Source organism: Gymnoscopelus microlampas (genome assembly GCF_963454915.1).
Source record: "Gymnoscopelus microlampas genome assembly, chromosome: 24".
In the NCBI taxonomy this organism is placed as follows: Eukaryota; Metazoa; Chordata; class Actinopteri; order Myctophiformes; family Myctophidae; genus Gymnoscopelus; species Gymnoscopelus microlampas.
Window position 1 is genome coordinate 28,392,339 of NC_139961.1, and position 22,371 is coordinate 28,414,709.

The 22,371-nt window shown below is 42.5% G+C and overlaps 2 protein-coding genes across 2 annotated transcripts in view; both read right to left on the bottom strand.

The window, feature by feature from the left end:
• Positions 1-10,426, bottom strand: part of LOC311040377 (gamma-aminobutyric acid receptor subunit gamma-3-like) — a gene marked incomplete at its 3' end in the record, with an annotated part of 176,953 nt that extends 166,527 nt beyond the window's left edge. Inside the window, exon 1 of the mRNA XM_084050625.1 lies at positions 10,279-10,426. Within this exon, the coding sequence (XP_083906751.1) occupies positions 10,279-10,420 (142 nt within the window). The 5' untranslated portion in view covers positions 10,421-10,426. The remainder of the gene's footprint in view (positions 1-10,278) is intronic.
• Positions 10,427-17,315: 6,889 nt separating this feature from the next.
• LOC311041132 (gamma-aminobutyric acid receptor subunit alpha-5-like) overlaps positions 17,316-22,371 on the bottom strand; it is a gene marked incomplete at its 3' end in the record, with an annotated part of 52,802 nt that continues 47,746 nt past the window's right edge. Inside the window, exon 8 of the mRNA XM_084051634.1 lies at positions 17,316-17,621. Coding sequence (XP_083907760.1) covers positions 17,316-17,621 — 306 coding nt within the window. The remainder of the gene's footprint in view (positions 17,622-22,371) is intronic.

The window sequence follows — 22,371 nt, forward strand, 5'->3', positions numbered from 1 at the left end:
AACCACTTAAGCCCTATTTTATACCTAGGCTATTTGAAAATAGCCGATCTACAAGCTCACGACGCATTGTGAGCTTGTGGATCTGCTATTTTCAAACATTTAATACTTTTACTTTTGGTACTTTAAGTACATTTTGATACCAATACTTTTGTACTCAAGTACTCAAGTACATTTTTTATTCCAGACTTTTACTTGTAACAGTACTTCTACATTGCAGTATTGACACTTTTACTTAAAGGGCAAGACCACTTTGGTAGAGGTTTGGGTTGTGTAGTTACCTTGCCATGATGTAACTCCAAAGGTGGGCAAGACATAAAAAAGAATTGCTCCATTGATTAGAAATTGACAATTCAAAATATGCTCCTCATTGACTTACATTGTACGGTAAAACAGCTCTCAAAGTCACTCTTTTAGGACAAAAACGAAAACAAACAAAGTTGATTCAGACAATATAGAACATCACCAAACCCAGTACTGTTTGTTTTTACAAATACAAATGTCAACTTCCTGTTGATTTTGCCATTTTTAAAGTAGAAAACCCGGACTGGATCAGCGCGGATCCGGATCCAGATCTTCAAATAGTAAAATCAACAGGAAGTTGACATTTTTATTAAAAAAAACAAACAGTACTGGGTTTGGTGATGCTCTATATTGTCTGAATCAGCTGTGTTTGGGTTCATTTATGTGCTAAAAGAGTGACTTTGAGAGCTGTTTTACCGTACAATGTAAGTCAATGAGGAGCATATTTTGAATGATCAATTTCTAATCAATGGAGCAATTATTTTTGATTTCTTGCCCACCTTTGGAGTTACATCATGGCAAGGTAACTACACAACCCAAACCTCTACCAAAGTGGTCTTACCCTTTAAGTAAAACATTTGAGTACTTTTTCCACCACTGGCTAGGAGGAGGAGGAGAGTGCACCAGCCACGTGGACACACAACACTGCAGAGGTCTGGACCCTGCCTCTGGGTTAGTACGGAGTGGAGGAGCCGCATCAGGGAGTACCAAGTTGGTGATGTCTGCTAATCCTGCAACCCCCGCACTGCATTATGTAACCGTGAAACTTGCCAATCAATTACAAACTTCTTATTTGGTCAGCGGGTTGCACCTTTCCCCTTTCCTCCACCCCATTACACAAGGGGTTAATAACCAGAACACTGTACAAGTCATCTCTCCAAGCCATCAAGCTCAATAAATTCACAGAGAAGTCATTACGTACCACAATATGGAAGATACGACACCCATACAATAATTGATGGCGCAGGGTTTTTTACGGCATTTCGTTTGGACAGGGCAGGGAATGAGAGAGACGGGAAAGCAGGGTTTGAGAGGGTGGGGATGACGTGAAGCTGATGACCGGATGGAAATGGGGGGGGCGGGGCGGGGTGGGGGGGGGGGGTTCGGATGGACTGACTGAGCCCCTGAGGCCACTGCAAGACCAGTGTCCAGTGTTTATTGGAAACCTGTATTTTCTGTGAGTTTCAAATCGGATTAAAGGCCAGTTAAGAGACATTAGTCTAGGCGTTACCTGTTGCATCGATTTTAAATAAAAGGACAATTCAATCCCACCAACACAATTCGTCCTCAATCAAGCAGTTAAAAACCATGTTGAAAAGTGGTAGAACCGTGGCATGTACACACAGGCCTGGCTTATCCAACTGTAGGTGGGCTGTAGGTGCTGAAGCACAGGTCACCAACCTTGGGGGAGGCACCAAACGGTGTGGAGAAAGTGAAGGAAGACAGAACTATCGCCGAAAAGTGCCAAAATTTAGAAGCAGCGGCTGCTAAAGGAGCGCTACAACATTGAAACGCGCCGGTGACAAAACGGTCCGGGGGGGGGGCACGAAACCGGGTCCAAGCACCGGGCACCACGAAGCCTTAAGCCGGCCCTGTGTATACAGTAGTAATACCTGGCCAAACACAAACATTGTTCATTTTCATTTTATTTGTTTTAAATTTTTGTTGCCTCTATACTGTGCTCCGTGATCGAGAATCTTGAAGTAGCCATTCCAATTGCTTTGGTCAAACAGCTCTCCAATTGACACTTCACAAACAAAGCAAAATAAGCAAAAATAAATTGCTTGCCACGACTCGCTTAGCCCCTTGACATTTATCCAATACGTATTTGCAAGTCATAGTCTGAATTTTCTTTGAGTACATGACGGAGGGAGTGCTCAGCATAGGATAATGCAATAAGAATGAAATCAAACGAAAGCTAGCTTAATATTCAGTGGCTTACAATTTAGCTGACATCAAAGTGTACTGTAAAACCGTCACCGAGAATAATTTGAAACTCAATTCAAGCAAACCTCTCTGTGATCAGAAGTTCAAACGCGGCCTTTTGTGTATGAGTGTAAATCCAGGACAGCGTTGCCAGATTTAGCAAGAGAAACAAGCGGCCAGGTCTAAACAACCCCAAAAGAAGCGACTTGGCCGTATGATCACACACACACACACACACACACACAGACATTACAAATTGATCTGCTATCTGAAAAAAGTCGATCTACAAGCGGGTTGTTGATGTGGGCTTGTAGATCTGCTATTTTCAAATAATCATGAAAAACAAAAAAATGTGGAATATTTTTGAAACATTTTAACTACACAAATCTTGCATGCGGGCCCCTGGCACAAAATATTTCCGGGTGGAGGTCAGTGGACAAGTTAAAAAGTTAATTTGGGGGTCCTTGACCTGGAAAACTTTGAGAACCACTGGTTTAAACAACGTTTAGGAAGGAAGCCCAAATGAACAACTACACTTAGAAATAAGCCCTACCAAAAAAAACTAAATCCGCAACTACCAATGTTTACAAGCGACTTTACAGAAAAACAAGCCCAAAGACATTTATAATAAGCGATAATAAGTGGACTTGGCAACACTGGTTGAATGAATAATTGAATACTATACCATGTTGTAACTGTGTGTCTTAAGACAGCTCAGTGAAGTGGCTCTGATGCCCAACTCAATCCCAGGCCAGTACTTGAGTCAAAGTACAGATACTCCAGGTCAAATATTACACAGTGAAAGTTGCTCTGTCAAATGTATTCTATAATATATACTTTAAGTATGTTTTCCTTTTTAATATCAAATGCTTTGCTCCACCGTATGAAAGACATTAGACATTTTCACTCTTGAGTGAAAGTCATAACAAGTATAAAAATACAAATACTCAAGTAAAGAACAGATACTCAGATGAGTACATTTATTTATTTTCTGTCCACCACACTGCAAATATCACGCTGATGCATTGGCAAATAATCCAAGTTGACCCAGGTCTGCTCCCTACACAGAAAGCAAAGTGCTCTCAGCCAATGGGTCTGCCCCACTGGCTGATATTGGAGGCTTAAGAAGACGGTTTCAGGCTGAGCCAGTCCACTACCCTCATCCCTGTCTGACCTCCCTCCACAGAACAAGATGGACGACTTATACATTTTACATTTCTACGCTGACGGATAGAAACCTTGTACGTCCAAAACCGTTACTTTTCAGGAAACGGAACGGAAACTTTCACAAATTAGTGGAGATAGCTGATCTACGAGCTCACAACGCATTGAGTTGCTTGAAGATCTGCTATTTTCACTACTTTTGCTTGACACTGCGACAAAGTAGGGCATGAAGTTGAAATATGGAGATACAAGATATCTTCCCGACAGCATCGATTTTTCACTGTCGATGCTCTTATAAAGTTCAACGTGTTGCACATATGAGATACCGTGCTGATGGGCAAACAGGCTTGGGCGGCCATTAATACTGTGACCTTTCTATTACCGAACGACCTTGGCAACCCTTGAGGACACATCACATGCAGCACTTTCCTGCCCACGTTCCCTCTAAGTGTGCAGTGCCTGACAAATGAATAGCACGCGGTATTAACCCATTAAGAGCTGAGGCCGATTCTACAAAATGTCTTCTAAGTCCTAACTGTTTTTTGATTAAACTTATGTTACTATGTCAGTGGTTCTCAAACTTTTTCATGTCAAGGACCCCAAAATTATATGTATTTGGCCGCAGACCCCAATCTCAAAATATTTTGTTCCAGGGACCCCCATCTCAAAATATTTTGTTCCAGGGACCCCCCAGAAGATATACGTACATGCAAAGATTTGCACACATTTTCACGATTTTTCAAAAATAGCAGATCTATGAGCTTGTATATCTTTCCATTTTTGAATAGCCAAAGTGTAAAATAATGCTTTTTTAGCTCAAATCAAAAAATTACACAGATGCGTTCCAGGTCTTAATGGGTTAAATTAACTCACAGGGAGTAGTGGGACATGTTTTTTTTTAGACATTCTGAAGAGTGTTAAATTGACACCAGGGGGGATTTTACTGTGCACCGTTGCGGAGACCGTTGGGAGAAACGTTTTGCTTGACCGTGGCCATATTTGTGCAGTCTGTCTGAGTGCAGTTAGTGTTTGCAACGGAGACCGTTGGGAGAAACTTCCAAGAAATAGGGGGAAAAAAGCGCCAACTTTTTTGCTTGACCTTGGCCATATTTGTGCAGTCTGTCGGGTGCAGTCTCACTGTGCATGTGGCTGCTTAGCAGGAACATTGCTTTGCCACCCTGCTGTCTGTCTATACTGGGCGAAATACCAACAATAACAGCCTTCACACAGAGTCACACCAACAGGAAAAAAAAACACTTCTGAAACTTTTCTTTTGTCGTTAAAACGTCTGGTCCGGGGCCCACCAGGGGTCTGTACTGTAACTCTGAGAGTGTACAAAGCTTGTTTTTGTTTTAAATCTTTGGGACCCCAGTCTACACTGTAAGAGTCTCAGCGTTAATTTAACTCTCAGAGTTACAGGCCCGTAAGCGGAGCGTCCATTTGAACACCCTGGTGGTCCCCGCTTGGACCCTACATTGACAACCATGAATATTTGATATTTAAAATATTTAAGGACTGCAATCTGTGACAGTGATCTACGGTTGCTTTTGTTGTAAATTACTCCGGATAAGAGCTAGGTAGCTAAAATGTAAAATGAACATTTTTAACCGGAGGGATCCATTTCTTCTTTCCTTTTCTTTTTTCATGCAAGTGCTGCTAGGGCATTTTTAGAATGTGGGCTAATTTTAGTGTTTTAATTCATGTTCTTGAGTTATTGTGGCACGACCTCAGGCTCTTGACTATCTAATGTGTGAAGCAGAGTACCAAGTTATACTGGGTCAGAATGGTCCGATAAGGACACACGCGCACGCACACACATACACACACACACACACACACACACACACACACACACACACACACAGATAATGCTATGATCACATGCACATCCGGCTGTGCGCACAACACAGGTTGCACACCATTATCACATACTGAGTCTAAAGGAGAGTTGACACAATAGGGACACAAAATAAGCTTGTCCTCACACGAAGGCACCCAAGGAGATGACTCATCCACTCAGGTATAAGGCTCAACTCAGCAGGCAGGGAATGTGGGTCACTTTTAGGCCCGTAATCGGGTCACCCACTTCTGAGGATTGGGGCCTAACATTGCTGACTGCACGAGAAAATGGAAAATGACAATGCGAAAACAAGAAGTAGGTTAGGTAGGTGCGCTCAAGGAGCGCAAATCTCCGCCTGGAGGCACACAGCACAATAATGGAGCTGGGAGCTTGGGACTACTGATGTTAGGGAGGTGGGGAACCACGCCTGTCAAGATTACACCTCCCCGCCAATCACCCACTCTTATTTTAAACCCAATCAAATCAACCCAGAAGCTTTCATGCTTTTCGCATCCCTCCACCTCCCTTTCACCTCCATCCACTTCGCCCCTTTTTTCGTTTGATCTCTTCCTTTCTTCCTCCCACTCTCCTCCTCTCTCTCTCTTCACAGGTTCCCGCTGGGAAGGGCCTCATTCATCATCCCACAGATTGAGGCAATGATGACCTCCATGCGAAAGAGACACCAGGGTCCGGGACCCTTCTCGGAACCTCCCCCTCTCTCCACCAACATTTTCTATCAACATTCATCATAATAACTGCATATCTTTCTGTTTCCCTGTCTCTCTCCATCTCTGTCTGATGCACGTGCCGTGCAGATATGTGCACACATCAAACAAAGTCAGTAACACTTTATCGTGTGGTCAGTTATAGTTGACTATGTACTGTAAACTTGCCACAGAATAGTGGTTACATAACTTTTGAAACGAAGTGGAACTACCACATACTGTAGGTGCTTGACCACCATCGAGTCAAGGGGTTTGAACTTTTCCAATACGCTCGACTGTTCCTACCTAAACTGCTGCATATAGAAGGTATTGTGAAGTTGTTTATATATGTGTACTGTGTACTGTCACAGCTCCTGATAAATGCTGATGGTGTAGCAAGCTTATAAGTACACTGTCCATATGCTGATCGATTTTTATATATTTGTATACTATAAAACTTTTTTTCTCTTGTTTTTCTTCACTTATTACCTGTGATGCTACACTTGCTGAAACAAAAATATGTTTTCCCCTTATGTACCTGTGCACAAGATGTAACAATAAATATAACCTTGAAACATCTGGCTTCGACGAGGCAGGTTGGGTGATCGTCATCGCCGCATAGCGACTGCTAGTTTTTTTCTCCCCAATTTAGTTGTCACCGGGTGGACGTAGAGCCTTTGTCCCACTCCTCCCGCCCAACACTCCCCGCTGACAGGTGCCACGGCCCAGCCCGTAGGAATACGTGTAGTGACAAATATCGCCCACCCCACCCGGCTTCCCTCTAGGCTATATGCACAGCAGCCATATTGGAAAGAAATTGGGCCTCTTCCTTACTTCCTTCACAGGTGTTACCAATGATGTTAATTAAGGCTCACTGGAAACACCAGTGGGTCTCAAAGAGTCCTTGAGGGGGTTCCAAATGGCCCCTTACGGGTCTGTAACTCTGAGGGTGTACAAATAGAACCAAATGGACCCGTAAGGGTCCATTTGGTCCCATTTGTACACACAGAGTTATGGTGGTCCTTGAAATAAAACGTTTGAGAACCACTGTGCTACACTAAATGGAACAGCGCCTTTATTAGTATCACTGGTAACACCTGTGAAGGAAGTACGGAAGGGGCCCAATTTCTTTACAATATGGCTGCTGTGCATATAGCACTCGACAAAGCCGGCTGCACCGCGGTGGATTCGAACCCCCGGAATCTGCGGTCGTGGGCAGCTATACTTTGGCAGGGCGGTGTTGAATGTGAGGAGTAGGACGTAGGCGCTTCATACTACCGGTGAGGGCTCCTCACTGGCAAGTGAGCCAGTAGGGCACCGTGGCAAAACGAGAATGTGTGGGTATCCCAAAGCTGCACAGTATGTACGCTTTGGCTGTGAGATGCTAAAACAGTAGTTCAAACGTGGGCATGTGGGAGACAACTTGCTTTGGTGAGGCCAAAATACAGTACAGTGAGTAAAATAGCCTAGTGAATATGTTAAATTTCCACTCCAGGGACACATTTTTTTATTTAAGCATCAGACGTCTTATTTATCTTATTTTTCTTCTGATTTTCTTTATTTTGATGATTTAATGATCAGATAAAATATAACAAAAACTTTCCCAAAGAGTGATGTACACAGTGAATGCACAGTCCCAACAGTCTACAGCGTGCGTGCGCGCGCATGTGCGTTTAACTGCGTCCCTTGGTTGCCAGCACGCTAAAACAGCAACATCGCAGCACATCGCCGCCAAATCAAAAAGTCAGCACTTCATTTGGTGGAAGGACAGTAGCTGTGCCAGAGCCGCCTCCGCACAGCATAGCAGTCTAGTTCTGGGACAGCGAGTTCTGACCAACAGGCAGCTACTGTAGCTTCCTCTCCTATGCTGCAGGCTACATTCTCTGGCTTCTCACACTGTTGTTTCATGAAAACAGCCAAATAACAGCCAGTCTTCGCTGACAGATTCAGCAGGAAAAAGCCTCTTTTTTTTTAATGACTATGTGACAGAGGAGAGGGCTAAAATGTGTTCATGCGTGCGTGCATGGTTGTGTGCGCGTGCATGGTGCACATGAAAGAGGGAAAGACTGAATGTCAACTAGTATGTGTGTATACTGGTGTGTATGTGTGCGCGTGCGTGCGTGCGTGCGTGCGTGCGTGCGTGCACATGCTTGCATGTAGTGAGTTGTACAATACAATAAATGAATGGAGCCACTATTCTGACTGACTTAAACGTCCTAGATCTGTCTTTGCCTGAACAGTATCTCCCAGAGCGTACGTGTGTCTGTGTGAGTGTCTGTGTGAGTGTCTGTGTGAGTGTATGTGTGTGTGCATGCGTTCGTGCGTGCGTGCTTCCGCTGCCGCACGTTATCCTGCGATGGCATTCATATTTCAGGAGGTTTGTCATTAACATTTTACTGAGGTTTGTCACTGGGATCTCATTAAACTTGTATCCCTATTAAGAAGGCACAGCCCCCCTCTATTAGGTGTAACTGAGCTAAAAATATAGGAATGAATAAATAAACAAATAAAAGCCGCCAGCAAGAGCAGGACATGACAAGGTTGTTTGGGGATGATTGCAAGTAGCTGACAACACAAAATAATAGGCTCCCTAATGAGGGATATAATCATATTAAAGCCACAATCCCTGTCTTGTATCTCTGTTGTAGTTGCAACGATATACAAAAACATGAATGATATTGTCAACCAGTCCCACCTGACACCAGAGTCTACATTTCGTTGTAGATTTAAGCTAAACATTCTAAAATACAATACAAAAAATAATTTGGGTGAAAAGGTCTTGATTTTGATATAGTTGCCTGAATTACCAGTTATTATTTTTTAATAAAGTCCCATTATGTGTGTGCCAAGTGTTTCATACAGTGTGTGCAGTGGTTCATACTGTACTGTTGGGAGTAAAACACTCTTGGGTTTCTTGGAAGATGGGCGCCTGTAGCTCCATGGAAACAAGGAATATGGCTTCCCTATCCTATCCTCTCCCACCATAAGCCGCTGTGCGTGCCAAGTGCCAACATGATCGATGGGCCTTGCCTCCATACCCAGCTGATTTCAAAACTATAGTCATTAGTCCCGGGATTTTAATAAGGATAGTGTGTCTTCCAGAGGAGTAAGCTATAAGCTAACTTCTACACCTCTTGACACAGCTGTTCATATTCATGTGATTGTGCCCCCCCCCCCCTATATAAGGAACTTATATGCAGAACTGTGTCACACATAACTTCCCACCACTTTCACATTATTATGCGGTCTGCATTCAGCCGACGCGCTCTCCCAGGGTGGCAGGTATGTATATAAGGAACCCAGAGTGTGAACCAGGGTTTAGCATCCTGCGTAAGGATCTGCAATTTTTTTTAAAAACCTGTGCAAATCTTTCAATATACATTTTCGATGTTTTACTCACATCTTTGCTTCTGGAGGTCCCTGGAACAAAATATTTTAAAAAGGTTCGCTTGAAAAAATATATACTCAAAGATATGCACAAATCTTCACGATTAAAAAAGAAATAGCAGATCTACAAGCTCATAGCGCGGCAGCTTGTATATCCGCTATTTTTGAATAGCCAAAGAAATCTTAAAAATGACACAGAAGCATTCCCGGTCTGAATGGATTAATGCAGTGAGGGTGGCTACCATAATATTAGAACCATCTCAAGACAAAATATTCCAGTAATCAAAAGGAGGAACCACAGCAGTTCTGATACACTGCATAAAGTTACAGTACGAGCACAAACACCATCAGATCCCAAAACATGCCCTAACTTTTGAAACCCTGAGACAAGACTAAAGATAACAACCTGTCACTTATTGTTATTATTTGGCCTCTCTACCTGGAGGCCAAACAGCCACTGTGCACAGGATTGGAAAACACCCTCATTTCCTGACAGAAATGGGCAAAACAACAGCACTGCATGCAACACCTTTGTTCCTTTGCCCTTCAGAGTTGCATCGAGACCCCTGTTTTGATAGCAGCCTAATAATGCACAACACAGCAGCACGACCACAACAAACCAAGCCTATCAGTACCTCGGACAGCGCCGGTTCAAAGTTATGCAGTTGATTTAACATCACTATACAGCATTGGTTCTCAAAGTGGGGTCCGGGGACCCCCAGGGGTCCTTGGGGGGGGTTCCAGGGGGTCCCCAGCAAAATGCTTTAATAGCATCACAATAATTTTAACCTTTTATACTTTGGCTATTTTTGAAAAAAATCGTGAAAATGTGTGCAAACCTTTGAATACATATATTTTTAAGCGAACATTTGTAATTCAAATCTTTGCTTCTTAGGGGTCCTTGACAAAGTTTGAGAACCACTGCTATACAGACAGAACAGGTTACATCCAACTTACCACCGATATCAGGCCGAAGCGTCTTGTCATAGTCCTTGAGTAAGTTATTGAGTATGTTAGTGGCGTCCGCCTGGTGGCTCCTTGGGACCAGCATTTGATTAATAGTCACATCGTGGTGGTCTTCATAATCTTCATCATCCATGTATTCTAGTTGGTCAGAACTGCATGGGGGATAGATGGGAGGTGAGGAGGCGTTATTGGCTTATTTTCTGATTACTAAAAAAATATTGTATTCAGTAACTAAGTACATTTACCCAAGTACTGTACAATTTGAGGTATTCTTTTTACTTTACTGGAGTATTTCCAATACTTTTACTTCTACTCCACTGGCCTACATCTAAGGGGAAAATATTGTACTTTTACTCCACTACAATTATTTGAAAACTTAGCTACTTTGCAGATATAAATTATTATAAGACATACATTAACCACTTTAGCCCTATTTTATACCTAGGCTATTTGAAAATAGCCGATCGACAAGCTCACAAGACGTTGCATCGCGACATGTTGAGAGCTTGTAGATCTGCTTTTTTTTGTACTTAACCTTTTTGATGCCAATACTTTTGTACTTTTACTCAAATAACATTTTGAACACAGCACTTTTACTTGTAACAGAGTATTTTTGCGTTGTGGTATTGCTACTTTTACTTAAGCAAAATATCTGAGTACTTCTTCCAACACTGCTAAAAACCAAAAACACATATAGCTGGAGGGATAAACTTTGTCTCCAAAGCAAAAACATTACAAATAGCTAATGATACACGGTATACAGGTGCGTCAGTGCTGCGCATCCAGATCGACGCAATGCTTAATCCTATAGTCATACAGTCTACTATACAGTACAGACATAACAGTCATAATTTTTCATGGAAATCAAGGGCTGTGAAGGATGCTAAATGAATAAACATGCCACAGTGAGGGGGTGAGTTCATGGAACAGCTTAGCAAACGCTATTGTGTCACAGAAGCCACCCGGATTCGTTAATAACATTGATTGATTGAATACTTTATGAACAGTTTGCACACAAAAAAAGCACAGCAAGTACAGTTCTATACAAAAGGATGCTATTATGATTAAAGCCACTGTGAAAGCACTATGGCTTGTTGCCATTGGGGTCCTGATGTGTATTCAATTAATCAAAACATTTAGTGACAAACAATAACATAAGAGACTATGCAAAAACATCATAAGATGAATTCCCAACACAACAGACAGTTCTAAACTTTTTTCTTTTAATCGAAAATACTGTTTAAAAGGCAGGGGGAAGAGAGAGAGAGAGAGAAAGACAAATTAAAGAGGAAAAAATAGACATACCGAGAATCTTCAACGGCTTGAAGTAGCAAGACAACAATGACCACAAACTTGATGGTCATTTTGATCCCATATGAGCGATCCGCCTGAGTTGATCACCGGCTGGATCACTGGATCACTATAGATCACTGGATCACCGGCTGGATGATTGATTGTGATCTGATCAGGCGCGTCCCCCGCAGCAAGTGTGTGTGTGTGTGTGTGTGTGTGTGTGTGTGTGTGTGTGTGTGTGTGTGTACACGCGTGCGCGCGCGCGTGTGTGCCGTTCAGATCCTTCTCCTAAACTTCTTCATCCGCCCACGCACACTTTCTCCCCCTTGCTGCGTGTCATCCATCCACCGACCACATAAGGGTTTGATTATGAGCTACTTCTCCTCCACCTCCTCTCCTTCTCTCCCTCTTCTTCTTCTCCTTCTCCTCCTCTCCTCCTCCTCTTCGGGGATTCTCTGGTGCGCTCCTGAGTCCTGACGCACCGGCGGATCAATTAATGGAGCAAATAATCTGATGTGTATATGAGCTCCTCCGCCTCGTCCTCACGCCGCGGCTGCAACCGGTGTGTGGTGGTGTGTGAGTTTGTGCGTGTGCGCGACTGCGCGTGTGCGTGTGTGTGTGGTACGGTCGAAGTGGACGCTTCTTCTTCTTGTTGTGTGAGTCATTTGACGTGCGTATAGTGCCACCACAACCACCACCACCCTGACATTATATACGTATGAATAATACATGCAAATGGTTACAGCTACAGGGGTACCGGAAGACTCACCCCAAAACACAGGGAAAACTCGCCCCAAATCACACTCGCCCCCAATTATTTTCGCGGTCGCCCCCAGCGGTTCTTGTATTTTTCTTTGCTTTACTGAGGATAAGGTTAGAAATAAGTTTAGGGTTAGGCATAGTTTTACTGAGATTAAGTTTAGGAATAAGGTTATAGGTTTAGGCATAGTTGGGTTACGTTTAGGAACAAGTTTAAGGTTAATCGAAGTTTTACTGAGGTTACGTTTAGGAATGGTTAGGTTGTTTAGGCATAGTTTACTGAGGTTACGTTTAGGAATGAGGTTAGGTTTAGGCATACTTTACTGAGGTTATAGGAATACCAGGTGTATAGGCTACCGGATTTGCCCCGGGGCGACTGTGTTTTGGGGCGAGCGTTTTGTTACAGGTGTAGACCCTTTCTTCGAGGCAAGTAAAAGATGATCCCAGACTCCCAGACTGCCCCCCTGCTGCGCCGCTCTAAATGCGTCAGGTGTCAGCTCTGATGTTGTTGTTTTAAGTAGCCTAATTAATTAGGCAATCAGCCAAATTGACAGGAATTGGCCTTAATTAGTGGCCTTAAATGTCAGGTAGGCCCCATAATGTGCGCTTGGTTTTGAGAAACAGCTCCTTGAAGTAATCTTCTTCATGTCAAGAACCCCCATGTATGGCCGCCGACCCCCATCTCAAAATATTTAGTTCCAGGGACCACCAGAAGCAAAGATTTGAGTAAAGCATGTTTGTTTGAAAATATATATTCAAAGATTTTCACACATTTTCAAGATTTTTCAAAAATAGCAGATCTACAAGCTTATAGCATGGCACAAAGTGACGCGCTATGAGCTTGGATATCTGCTATTTTTTTAATAGCCAAGGTATAAAATAATGGTTAGTGTGGTTAAATAATGGCCTACCCCAAATAGGCGTTTGAATTGACTTGGAATATACATTAGGCAACCACTGTGCCGCTTATGTGGGGTTGTGGCTTATGGCAGTGCAGCATTTGAAGAGACTAGGCTACCCCCTAGAGGATAATACATGTATTGCTTGAGAGAGAAAAAAAAGCCTGCAACATGACATCTCTGGTCTATCACTTCTTCTGAGGCAAAAATGTGTGTGTGTGTGTGTGTGTGTGTGTGTGTGTGTGTGTGTGTGTGTGTGTGTGTGTGTGTGTGTGTGTGTGTGTGTGTGTGTGTGTGTGTGTGTGTGTGTGTGTGTGTGTGTGTGTGTGTGTGTGTGTGTGTGTGTGTGCGTGCGTGCGTGCGTGGAGAGAAAGGATCATCTTTGCTGGAATGGCAATTAAAGCTCATGACAATCGTCAGCCTTCAACCATTGATCTTCTGCAGTCAAATCAATGTTGTGCCATCTTTCCTTCCTGAGGTAAATGCAATTTGAAGCTACCAACCATGATTCATTGAAGGCTCACAATCTTTTTGGCTGTGCAGAAACATGCTGCACTCCAGCAAGTCAGTTTGTGACAGGTTCAAAATGTATTGGCTATTATTTAATCTCTATTTGACAATTTCTTGAAATTAAATACATAAAACCCAAATTAAACCCACGCATTATGAGCTGTGGGTTAAATGAGTTCACTGCACTTTAGAAAAAAAAAAAATAGAAATAAGACATCATGGTGTGTAAATTTTCTTCTTCTTTTTAAGAGAGAGAGAGAGAGAGAAGAAAATATGCAAATCCAGTGGAGGATTTAAAAACTGAGATTTAATGCATGCAAGGCAGCCCCACTGTCTCCACTAATTGCCTCGTCTCTAGCTTTTCTAGGGAACCGCTGTTCCGGACCTCTTAAGCCCTTTCCTGTTTTTGCAGACTGCTACATGTTTATTTGCCGCACAAATGAGAGAACCCCCACAGTTCAGTTATCAGTTTCCTGTCTGTCTCCGCTGCCCACACGACAAAGCTTTCGGATAGTGCGTGCATAGCCAACCAATCCCCATATTTTGTGCCTTCGCACACAGCCACCACAGCTGTCCAGACGGACGGCCCCGGTACATGACACAGAAAAAAAAACGAGCATTTTGTCATCCACCGCACCGGCCCATCCGGGGCTTAAATGTGGTAGAGCGCTCGGCCGTAGGGCCCAGCATGGCGAACGGGTGGGAGCAACTTAAGTGAAACTAAATCCCCTCTCTCTCAACAGCTGTATGGGCAGATGAGTCCACTGCGGTGACTGACTGAATGTGGACTGGTGGTGGGGTGGACTGGTAGCATAAGGGGCCCTAGTCAAAATATCCTATAGGATTTTCCAAAGTTCCAATAGGATCCTATAGGATTCTATTTGGAAAATCCTATAGGATTTTTTTTACTAGGGGGTGGAGGGGTAGTCATTCCTCAAGAACAGAGGAGAGAGAGGCAGGAAGAGATGGATTGACTCTTCAATTAGTAACAGACGTGATGTCTGTGTATGTATCCAGTGTTAGGAACAGATGTGATGGTTGTGTATGTGTATGTATCCAGTGTGTGGACCAATGGGGTCAGTGCCCAGGAGGCCCTTGTCTACCAGGGGCCCCTGGGAAATCGACAGTAGGGTGGTTCCACATAACAGCAATAGGGGGCACCAGCCTGCAAATGAGACATGCACCACTCCAGTGGAACGAGGGAACGGCCGTGATCAAATTTCTGGCATTGGGGCCTATGGAATCACATTAATGTATGCACACACAAAACATCAGTCCCTTTTTTGCAAATACCAATCAGAAACATAAGTCATGTTAATTACCTGGCCTCGAAAAGGAGATAGGCTCCTGACCTAATGGGCCACAAAGCTAGGCAAGGCTATACGTGGGCTTCGTGTGAGCCTTAATTTCAGATTGCTGCTGTGCCTACAGTATGTACAAGTTGTGTTTGCATTACACAGATGGGAGCAGCTCAGAGCAAGACACAACACAGCGAGACAGCGAGTCCAAAAAATGAAAAGATTAAAGCACTCCTTGGGCAATGTTCACTGACTTTATTTTTTTTTAGCTCTTTTGTTCCAGAGTAGGCTATGTCTGATGGCAATTCAACAAGACATTATACTGCAACTCTTGGGTTGCAGTGTTCTAGTGAGCCAGGAGTCTGTGTTTTTTTGGTTCATCCCCTTAAAATCCATCCAGGTCTGGGAAAAATGTAAACAAAACTGCTTCTTCAATGTTCAAGTGGTGTATCCGCTTCAGCGATGATGGTGCGCACATTTTAAAGTTTGATTGAAATCTGGAAAAACTTAAATCTTTAAAAAATAAAGTAGTCACACATACAGTACTGTACACTTGAAAACATTAATAAAGAGATAGCAGCCTGATGAAGAAAAACATATACACTTAATACACTGAAAGTCAGCATCAGACTTTTGGCTCTTTTCTTTTCATAGGGCATAAAACTCAACACTGAAACTTCAACAGTTTTCTTTCTTGTGACGTTCAAAATGAAGACGGGAGCTGTCACAAGGTAGAAAAAAGAAAACACACGAAACAAAACACTTGTTTGACATTCGTCTATTTACATGATTCTGTGAGGACCAATTTTCCAGAGTGTTTGTAGCCGTTACAAACTACTTTTAGAAAGCTTCAAATGTAGTGCTGCTGTCACACAGAACGTCTCTTAAGTGGGCCAGAGATCTTCTTTTTTTTTTGACACAGCCTATCCTTGTTGACATGCTGTCTAAATAAAAGCCTTGTTATGTTTTGACAAAAGAGGAGGAGGTAGTCACTTTTCATTCAACGTGCCCGTAGATTAGAACACAATGGGTGAACAAAATGGGCAAACCTCCTTAATTCAGAAAACGTTCTTCTCACTCATTCTCACGTTTTCCCTTTTCTTTCCAGAGACATTATGCACATTTTGATTACAAACACTGTATGGGAAACCAGACCCAGAGCAGTACACGTTTGAATATTCAAGTAAAGATGTACAAAGAGCCACACACAGCACATAAGCCCCCACTGCAATTGAAAAAGAAAGGCCAACATTTAACAAAGGAGATGAATGCATTTGCAGCATTAAACCTACAGAGTGGTGAGTTTGAGTTGATGATGTTCCTTGATTGATGGACGATTCAGTCGTTTAAAAAAAGACAAAAGAAAACGTCCATTCTTCTGATACTATCGCAGAAACCTTTTCTTGATAGAACGAGCTCCCATCCCATCTTTCAGTATCGCTCAAAATCCCCACGGTAGCTTGCACCATGAACATTCTGAGCCCCACGTTTGTGTGGTGATAAATGACTTGTGCTCCCACTCTGTAAGCAATGAATATAGTAGTAAGTATTCAAGACAAACACGTGTCCACAGTTTCCTTTGGAGGACAGCATCATGCAAATGTTAACAGGGGAAACAGGGGCGTGTCTAGGAATAGGCAACCTAGGCGGTTGTCTTAGGATGCCACCTGCAGGAAGGGAGGCGCCAACTGAGCAACCTTTAAAAATATAAATATTTTGGGGGCAATTCAATCTATACGTATTCTTAATGATTGTAAAAATGAAAATAAAACAAAGAACACACCCGACCCCCCATCGGAGATGGCCAGAAACGCCACCGAGGGGAAAGACAAAGGGGAAACAAACCCATGCCCTCTGTCCACAATAGTCTGATAAGCAGTTTGTCTAATACAGTATAAAGCAAGTTCTTTAAGCCCAAAAAACGAAACAAAAATGAATTCCGTCAAAGCCTTGAAGTCCAGCCTTCGTGCTTGAATCAGGTAGTAAAAACTATTGTCTTGTGTATTTTGTTCTTTGTTTCTGGGATGGCGGAACATGTTCTCCGAGATGTATTATACAGAGGTGTGGCCAGCAACGACGCAACAGTTGAGAGCCGCAACTTTCCCAAGTCCACATGGCCTTGATGACCGGGAATCGACTTCAAAAACTGCTACAGCTTCTGCCTTTGCTACTGCGTACCTTCTTGCTGTTATCAATGAAGAACAAAATAAAATAAAAACAAAACCATTTCTGAGAGTTTGGGGAGCTATGTGGCAGAGAGGTGAGGAGATTATGTGGAGGCCATGACACCTTTGACCATGGGTTCTCTGTTGAGGTATGTGGCCCAGTAGACGAGGTTGAAGGTGCCGAAGAGGACGGGAAACACTATCCGGGACATCTTGTCGATCTTGCTGACGCTGTTGTAGGTCTTCTTGGGGTCCAGGACCTTGGTCTCGGTGCCTCGGAGCTGCACAGAGGTGGTGTTGGAGATGGTGGAGATGGACATGGACAGGTCCTTGCTGAGGTTGGGGGAGTAGTTGCAGCCCACCGAGGAGATGTTGTTGGACTTCTTGGACAGCACCATGGGGTCGCGCTTCTGCAAACAGAACACATTTAGGTTAATTACCCACTTAAACCAGTGATTCTCAAACTTTCAAAGACCCCCCCAGTTTGGTATGAATTCGGTCACGGACCCCTAGCCTGGCATGGCCAAACAAATATCACTGAGCAATTGTTTTTTTTGCAATGGCAGATTTGTCTGTTTCCAGGCTAACGGACCCCTGTAACTCTGACAGTGTACACTTTTGTTTTAACAGTGTACATTCTACAAGCTAAACATCACGCTGTGAGACGTGAGCTTGAAGATCTTCTATTCTTTGCCAAATGTTCACCACAGCTAGGGTTCATGTTGTAAATGGATACGCGAAGGAGAAAGGAGACAAGAGGTTAACAATCTCTTGAAGGGAGAGTTATCACACAACAAATATTGACAGAGAAAAGTTTTCTCTATTCCAGCCTTTCTTTCCTCCAATTGCCACGATGCATTTTCATGAAGTCTAGACTCAAGAACTCTATTTAGCTGTAAACAGCGAATGAGAACAATGTAATGGCCACCAATAGGATAGCGGCCAACCAGGGAGTAAATGTTGTAGTTCAAGGTTCAAGATTCTTCATTGTATAAGAGTACAAATTATTATATTTTTTTCACATTCACAGATTTGACCCCAGCGACATGACTTTTCAGTTTTATGATGTAAGACGTGGGCTTGACCACGTGAGAATACAACACAAGTAAAAACCTTGATCTCACCTTGACAACTGAAATCATGTACACATACACCTTGTATTGCAGCAAGGCAAAGGCCATCTGTTTTGTCTTTTGGATAAAGGTGAATCCATCATCGTTCCAAAAAGAAAAGTTCAGACTAACTAAAGTTCCAGTCAACAACATCGGCTAACACAAGCCAAAGGATGTATGGATGTTTGAATTGCTTTTTTGAAATGCCATAGCGATGTAAACGCAGCAGTAGGCTGTTTTGAGGAACATGGTGCATTCAAGTCTTTATTGATTGTGTTGACTTGACTCAAGACTCTCGATGAATTCATGCATGTTGAAAGAAAGAGAATAGGTCACATCACTCACATAGTGATAGTGAGTGTGTTGTTTGGACAGACTGAAAGTGCATATGCTGGCCACAGGCCTTCCAAATTCATATTGAAAATCAATGGTGTGAAGTAACTAGTAGTACATTTACTCAAGTACTGTACTTAAGTAGAATTTTGAGGTATTTTTTACTTTACTGAAGTATTTCCAATTTTCAATACTTTTACTTCTACTCGACTGCATCTCAGAGGCAAATATTTTACTTTTACTCCACTACAATTATTTGAAAACTTTAGTTACTAGTTACTTTGCAGATATAAATGATTATATTATAAAACATACATTAACCACTTTAGGCTTATTTTATACAGTACATAGGCTATTTGAAAATAGCCGATCTACAAGCTCACAACGCGTTGCCTCGTGACGCGTTATGAGCTTGTAGATCTGCTATTTTCAAACATTTTAGTACTTTTACTTTTAGTATTTAAGTATATATATATATTTGATGCCAATACTTTTGTACTTTTACTCAAGTAACATTTTGCTTTTGCCTTTTACTTGTAACAGAGTATTTTTATATTGCGGTATTGCCACTTTTACTTAAGTAAGGTATCTGAGTACTTCTTCCACCACTGTTGAAAATGAATGCACCATATTACTGTTGAAACAGTCCAACGGAATGGAAAGAAAGAACAAGAGAGCCTACTTTGAAAGACATTTCAGACACTTTCACTTTAAAGACTTCAAAAGGGAATGAATGGCAATCGGGCAAACAAATTACGAAAAATAAAAAGTAACGTTCTCTTCGCTTCCAAAGAAAAGGAGCAGAAGGAAGCATGAAGGAAGGTTTCATTCAAAACATGTTTGTTTGTCAACATAGCTAAATGGAAATGGAAATCCACACGATTTCTTCTTTTTTATTTAAAGTAGCCAATTATATTTACCCCCTTTTTCTCCCAATTTGTCATTATGCCAATGCATTCCTCCCACTGCTTAACACTGCCGTTGTACCCTACTGGCTTGTATACCTGCCAGTGAGGAGCCCCACCGGGAGGACGTAGCACCTCCGTCCTATACTCCTCCCTTTCAACGTTCCCCACTGACATTGATTGATTGGTTGGTTGACTTTAACACGATTATTAACAGTACAGGTAAGTACAGTCAAAGTTTATGCTAAAAGGATTTATTTTAAAGCCTCAGGGCCTTGTTTCCATTGTGAAAGTAATCAGTAATACATATAATACATACGATACAATACAAATACGATACAAAACATATTGGAATAAAGCTCAGTAGAATCATACAGTGTGCTTACAGAGAAACGGGTGCCTTTTTCCCAGCCTGTAGAAGTATATGCGGTGAGAAATATCAACCTCTCTTAATTTAGACGCTCGGCACGCGGTGGATTCAAACCCCTAGACTTTGTGATGGTAGGCAGGTACATTTCCCCTGCTCCACCCAAGCGCGATAAGATGATGGTGACAATGATAAGATGAGGAGGAGGAGGAGGTGAAAAATAAAAAAAATTGGTGCAGCTGTTATATATATTTTTTAAACAATATTTCAAAAAAGCTTTTGGAGAGGTCCCTGGAACAAAATATTTTCATGTCAAGGACCCCCAAAAAGATATGTATTCGTCCGCCGACCCCCCCCCCATTTCAAAATATGTTGTTCCAGGGACCCCCAGAAGCAGAGATTTGAGTTAAAAATGTTCGCTTCAAAAAAATATATATATTCAAAGATTTGAAAAAATGTTCATGATAAAAAAAAATGCTAAAGAAATCAAAAAATTCTAGGTCATCTGTATTTAGTGTGTCATCTGCATGCATAAAGAAAAGGCAGCGACAGCAGCATCACTGGCGCGAGCTACTGCAAAGCACAAGAGCAGAAACGCAGACAGGAACGAGACAAACTAAGGGAACATGAAGGAGCAAAAGTGGAGCTCGATGCACAAACAGCCGCTGGGTGCTGCAAGACTTTCTGCGCTGGGAGGCAGTGATGTTGGAGGAAAGGCCCATTCAAACGGAATGAGTTTGTATATGTAACTCGAAATTCAACCCAAAGGCAAATGGAATTTGTGCTAAAAAATGAACCCCCCACCACCAAACTTTGGATCAAGGCTGAAGAGCACCACCAAGCTGTATGTCTCAGGTCGGTAGCTGTACAGCAACGACAACATGAACAGACTTCAGTACTACGCACAGAACACTTCACCAATGCAAAATATCACTCGACCAGGATGCAGTTTGTGGAATCATGCAAAGGCAGAATGAAATCACCAACAGCAAATGTCAGCTACTTCAGTGGTTCTCAAAGTGGGGTTCAGGACCCCCACAGGGGTCTTTGCGGGGGTTCCAGGCGGTCCCCAGCCAAATGACTTATAGTTAGTAACCAAATGGACTTATGGGTCTGTAAGTCTGACTTTAATTAATTAATCGGGGTCCCAGGAATAAAAAAAATGGCATTAAATGGGGGTCCATGGCTTAATGCATATCAAACAGGGGGTCTTTGAAATGAAAACGGTTGAGAATCACTGCTGAGCCATGCCATAATGGGGGTCCCTGGCTAAAATGTATCAATTTGGGGGTCCTTGACATGAAAATGTTTGAGCACCACTTAGCTACTGTACCTTACCACAAAGAGACATAGCCGTATTTGATGGTGATGCATTGTAGTGTATTTCCTTTATTAGGAACGTTTGAAAAGCAGTTTATCAAGTTGTCATGTTTGTATTTTCTGGAACAATACACCAGGGGGCAGCCCAGAGAGCTGGTGCTGTGAAGCTGCCTACTGTTACATCAATGACAACACAACACATCAAAGAGCAAACAATATTTTGAAAGCAGGTTTAGGTATGGGTGTCACAAGCTCACAATGAGTCACAATGCATTGTGAGCTTGTAGAATTGGTACTTTCTCTACTTTTGCGTGACACACTTGTACAACAAAGTAGAAGTAGATACAAGGTTTCTGCCTGACAGCAACAAATTAGTACAACCTGTCACACTATGAAATGCTAAAGCATAATTCATTCACAATGCTGTTAAAATATTACAGTTTCACAGACAAATTGCTGCTTTTTTCCCCCTGATTTGTGTGAAATTGTCAATTATATCAAATCAAATCAGTCTGCATAACACCAAATAGGTGGATTGGTTCGCCCAGGGTGCCTTACAAGTTAGGAAAGAACACTTTGTTAATGAGCAGAATAGCAGCAGCTTGTGGACCAATAGCATTTGGATGGCATGTTGTTAAGGCCCAGGATGTTCTGGCACTTCGGGAATTTGGGCTGTTCCTAAGAGGCGACCAAAATGCTATGCCAGGGGAGATGAACATGGAGGAAATTAACATTCCATCAAACATGAGGCCATATCAAGCCGCAGGAGAGATGGAGATCTACAGCTTGCAAGATGCAAGAACGACGAGGCTACAGAGCCACGTTCCCAGATATGGTGATGTATGAGTTGTATCCTGCCTTCATTGGCAAGAGACAAATCCATTATTCAGGTTTTCAAAGCTGAATAACATTTCTCAAAGGGAGATAGCTGAATTCCTGAGAGGAATTGGAATCTGTTTTGGATACTTGAAGGCCGGCCACATGAGCAAGGAATTCAGAGACGTGCACAGATAGACTCTAGGTGGTGCTAGAGCACCTGCCCTTTGCCCTCTTGACCAGAAGTGCCCTTTTGAAAAAAAGGAAAAAAAAGTTTTTTTTTCCCCAGTTTACAGCAGGGGTCTTC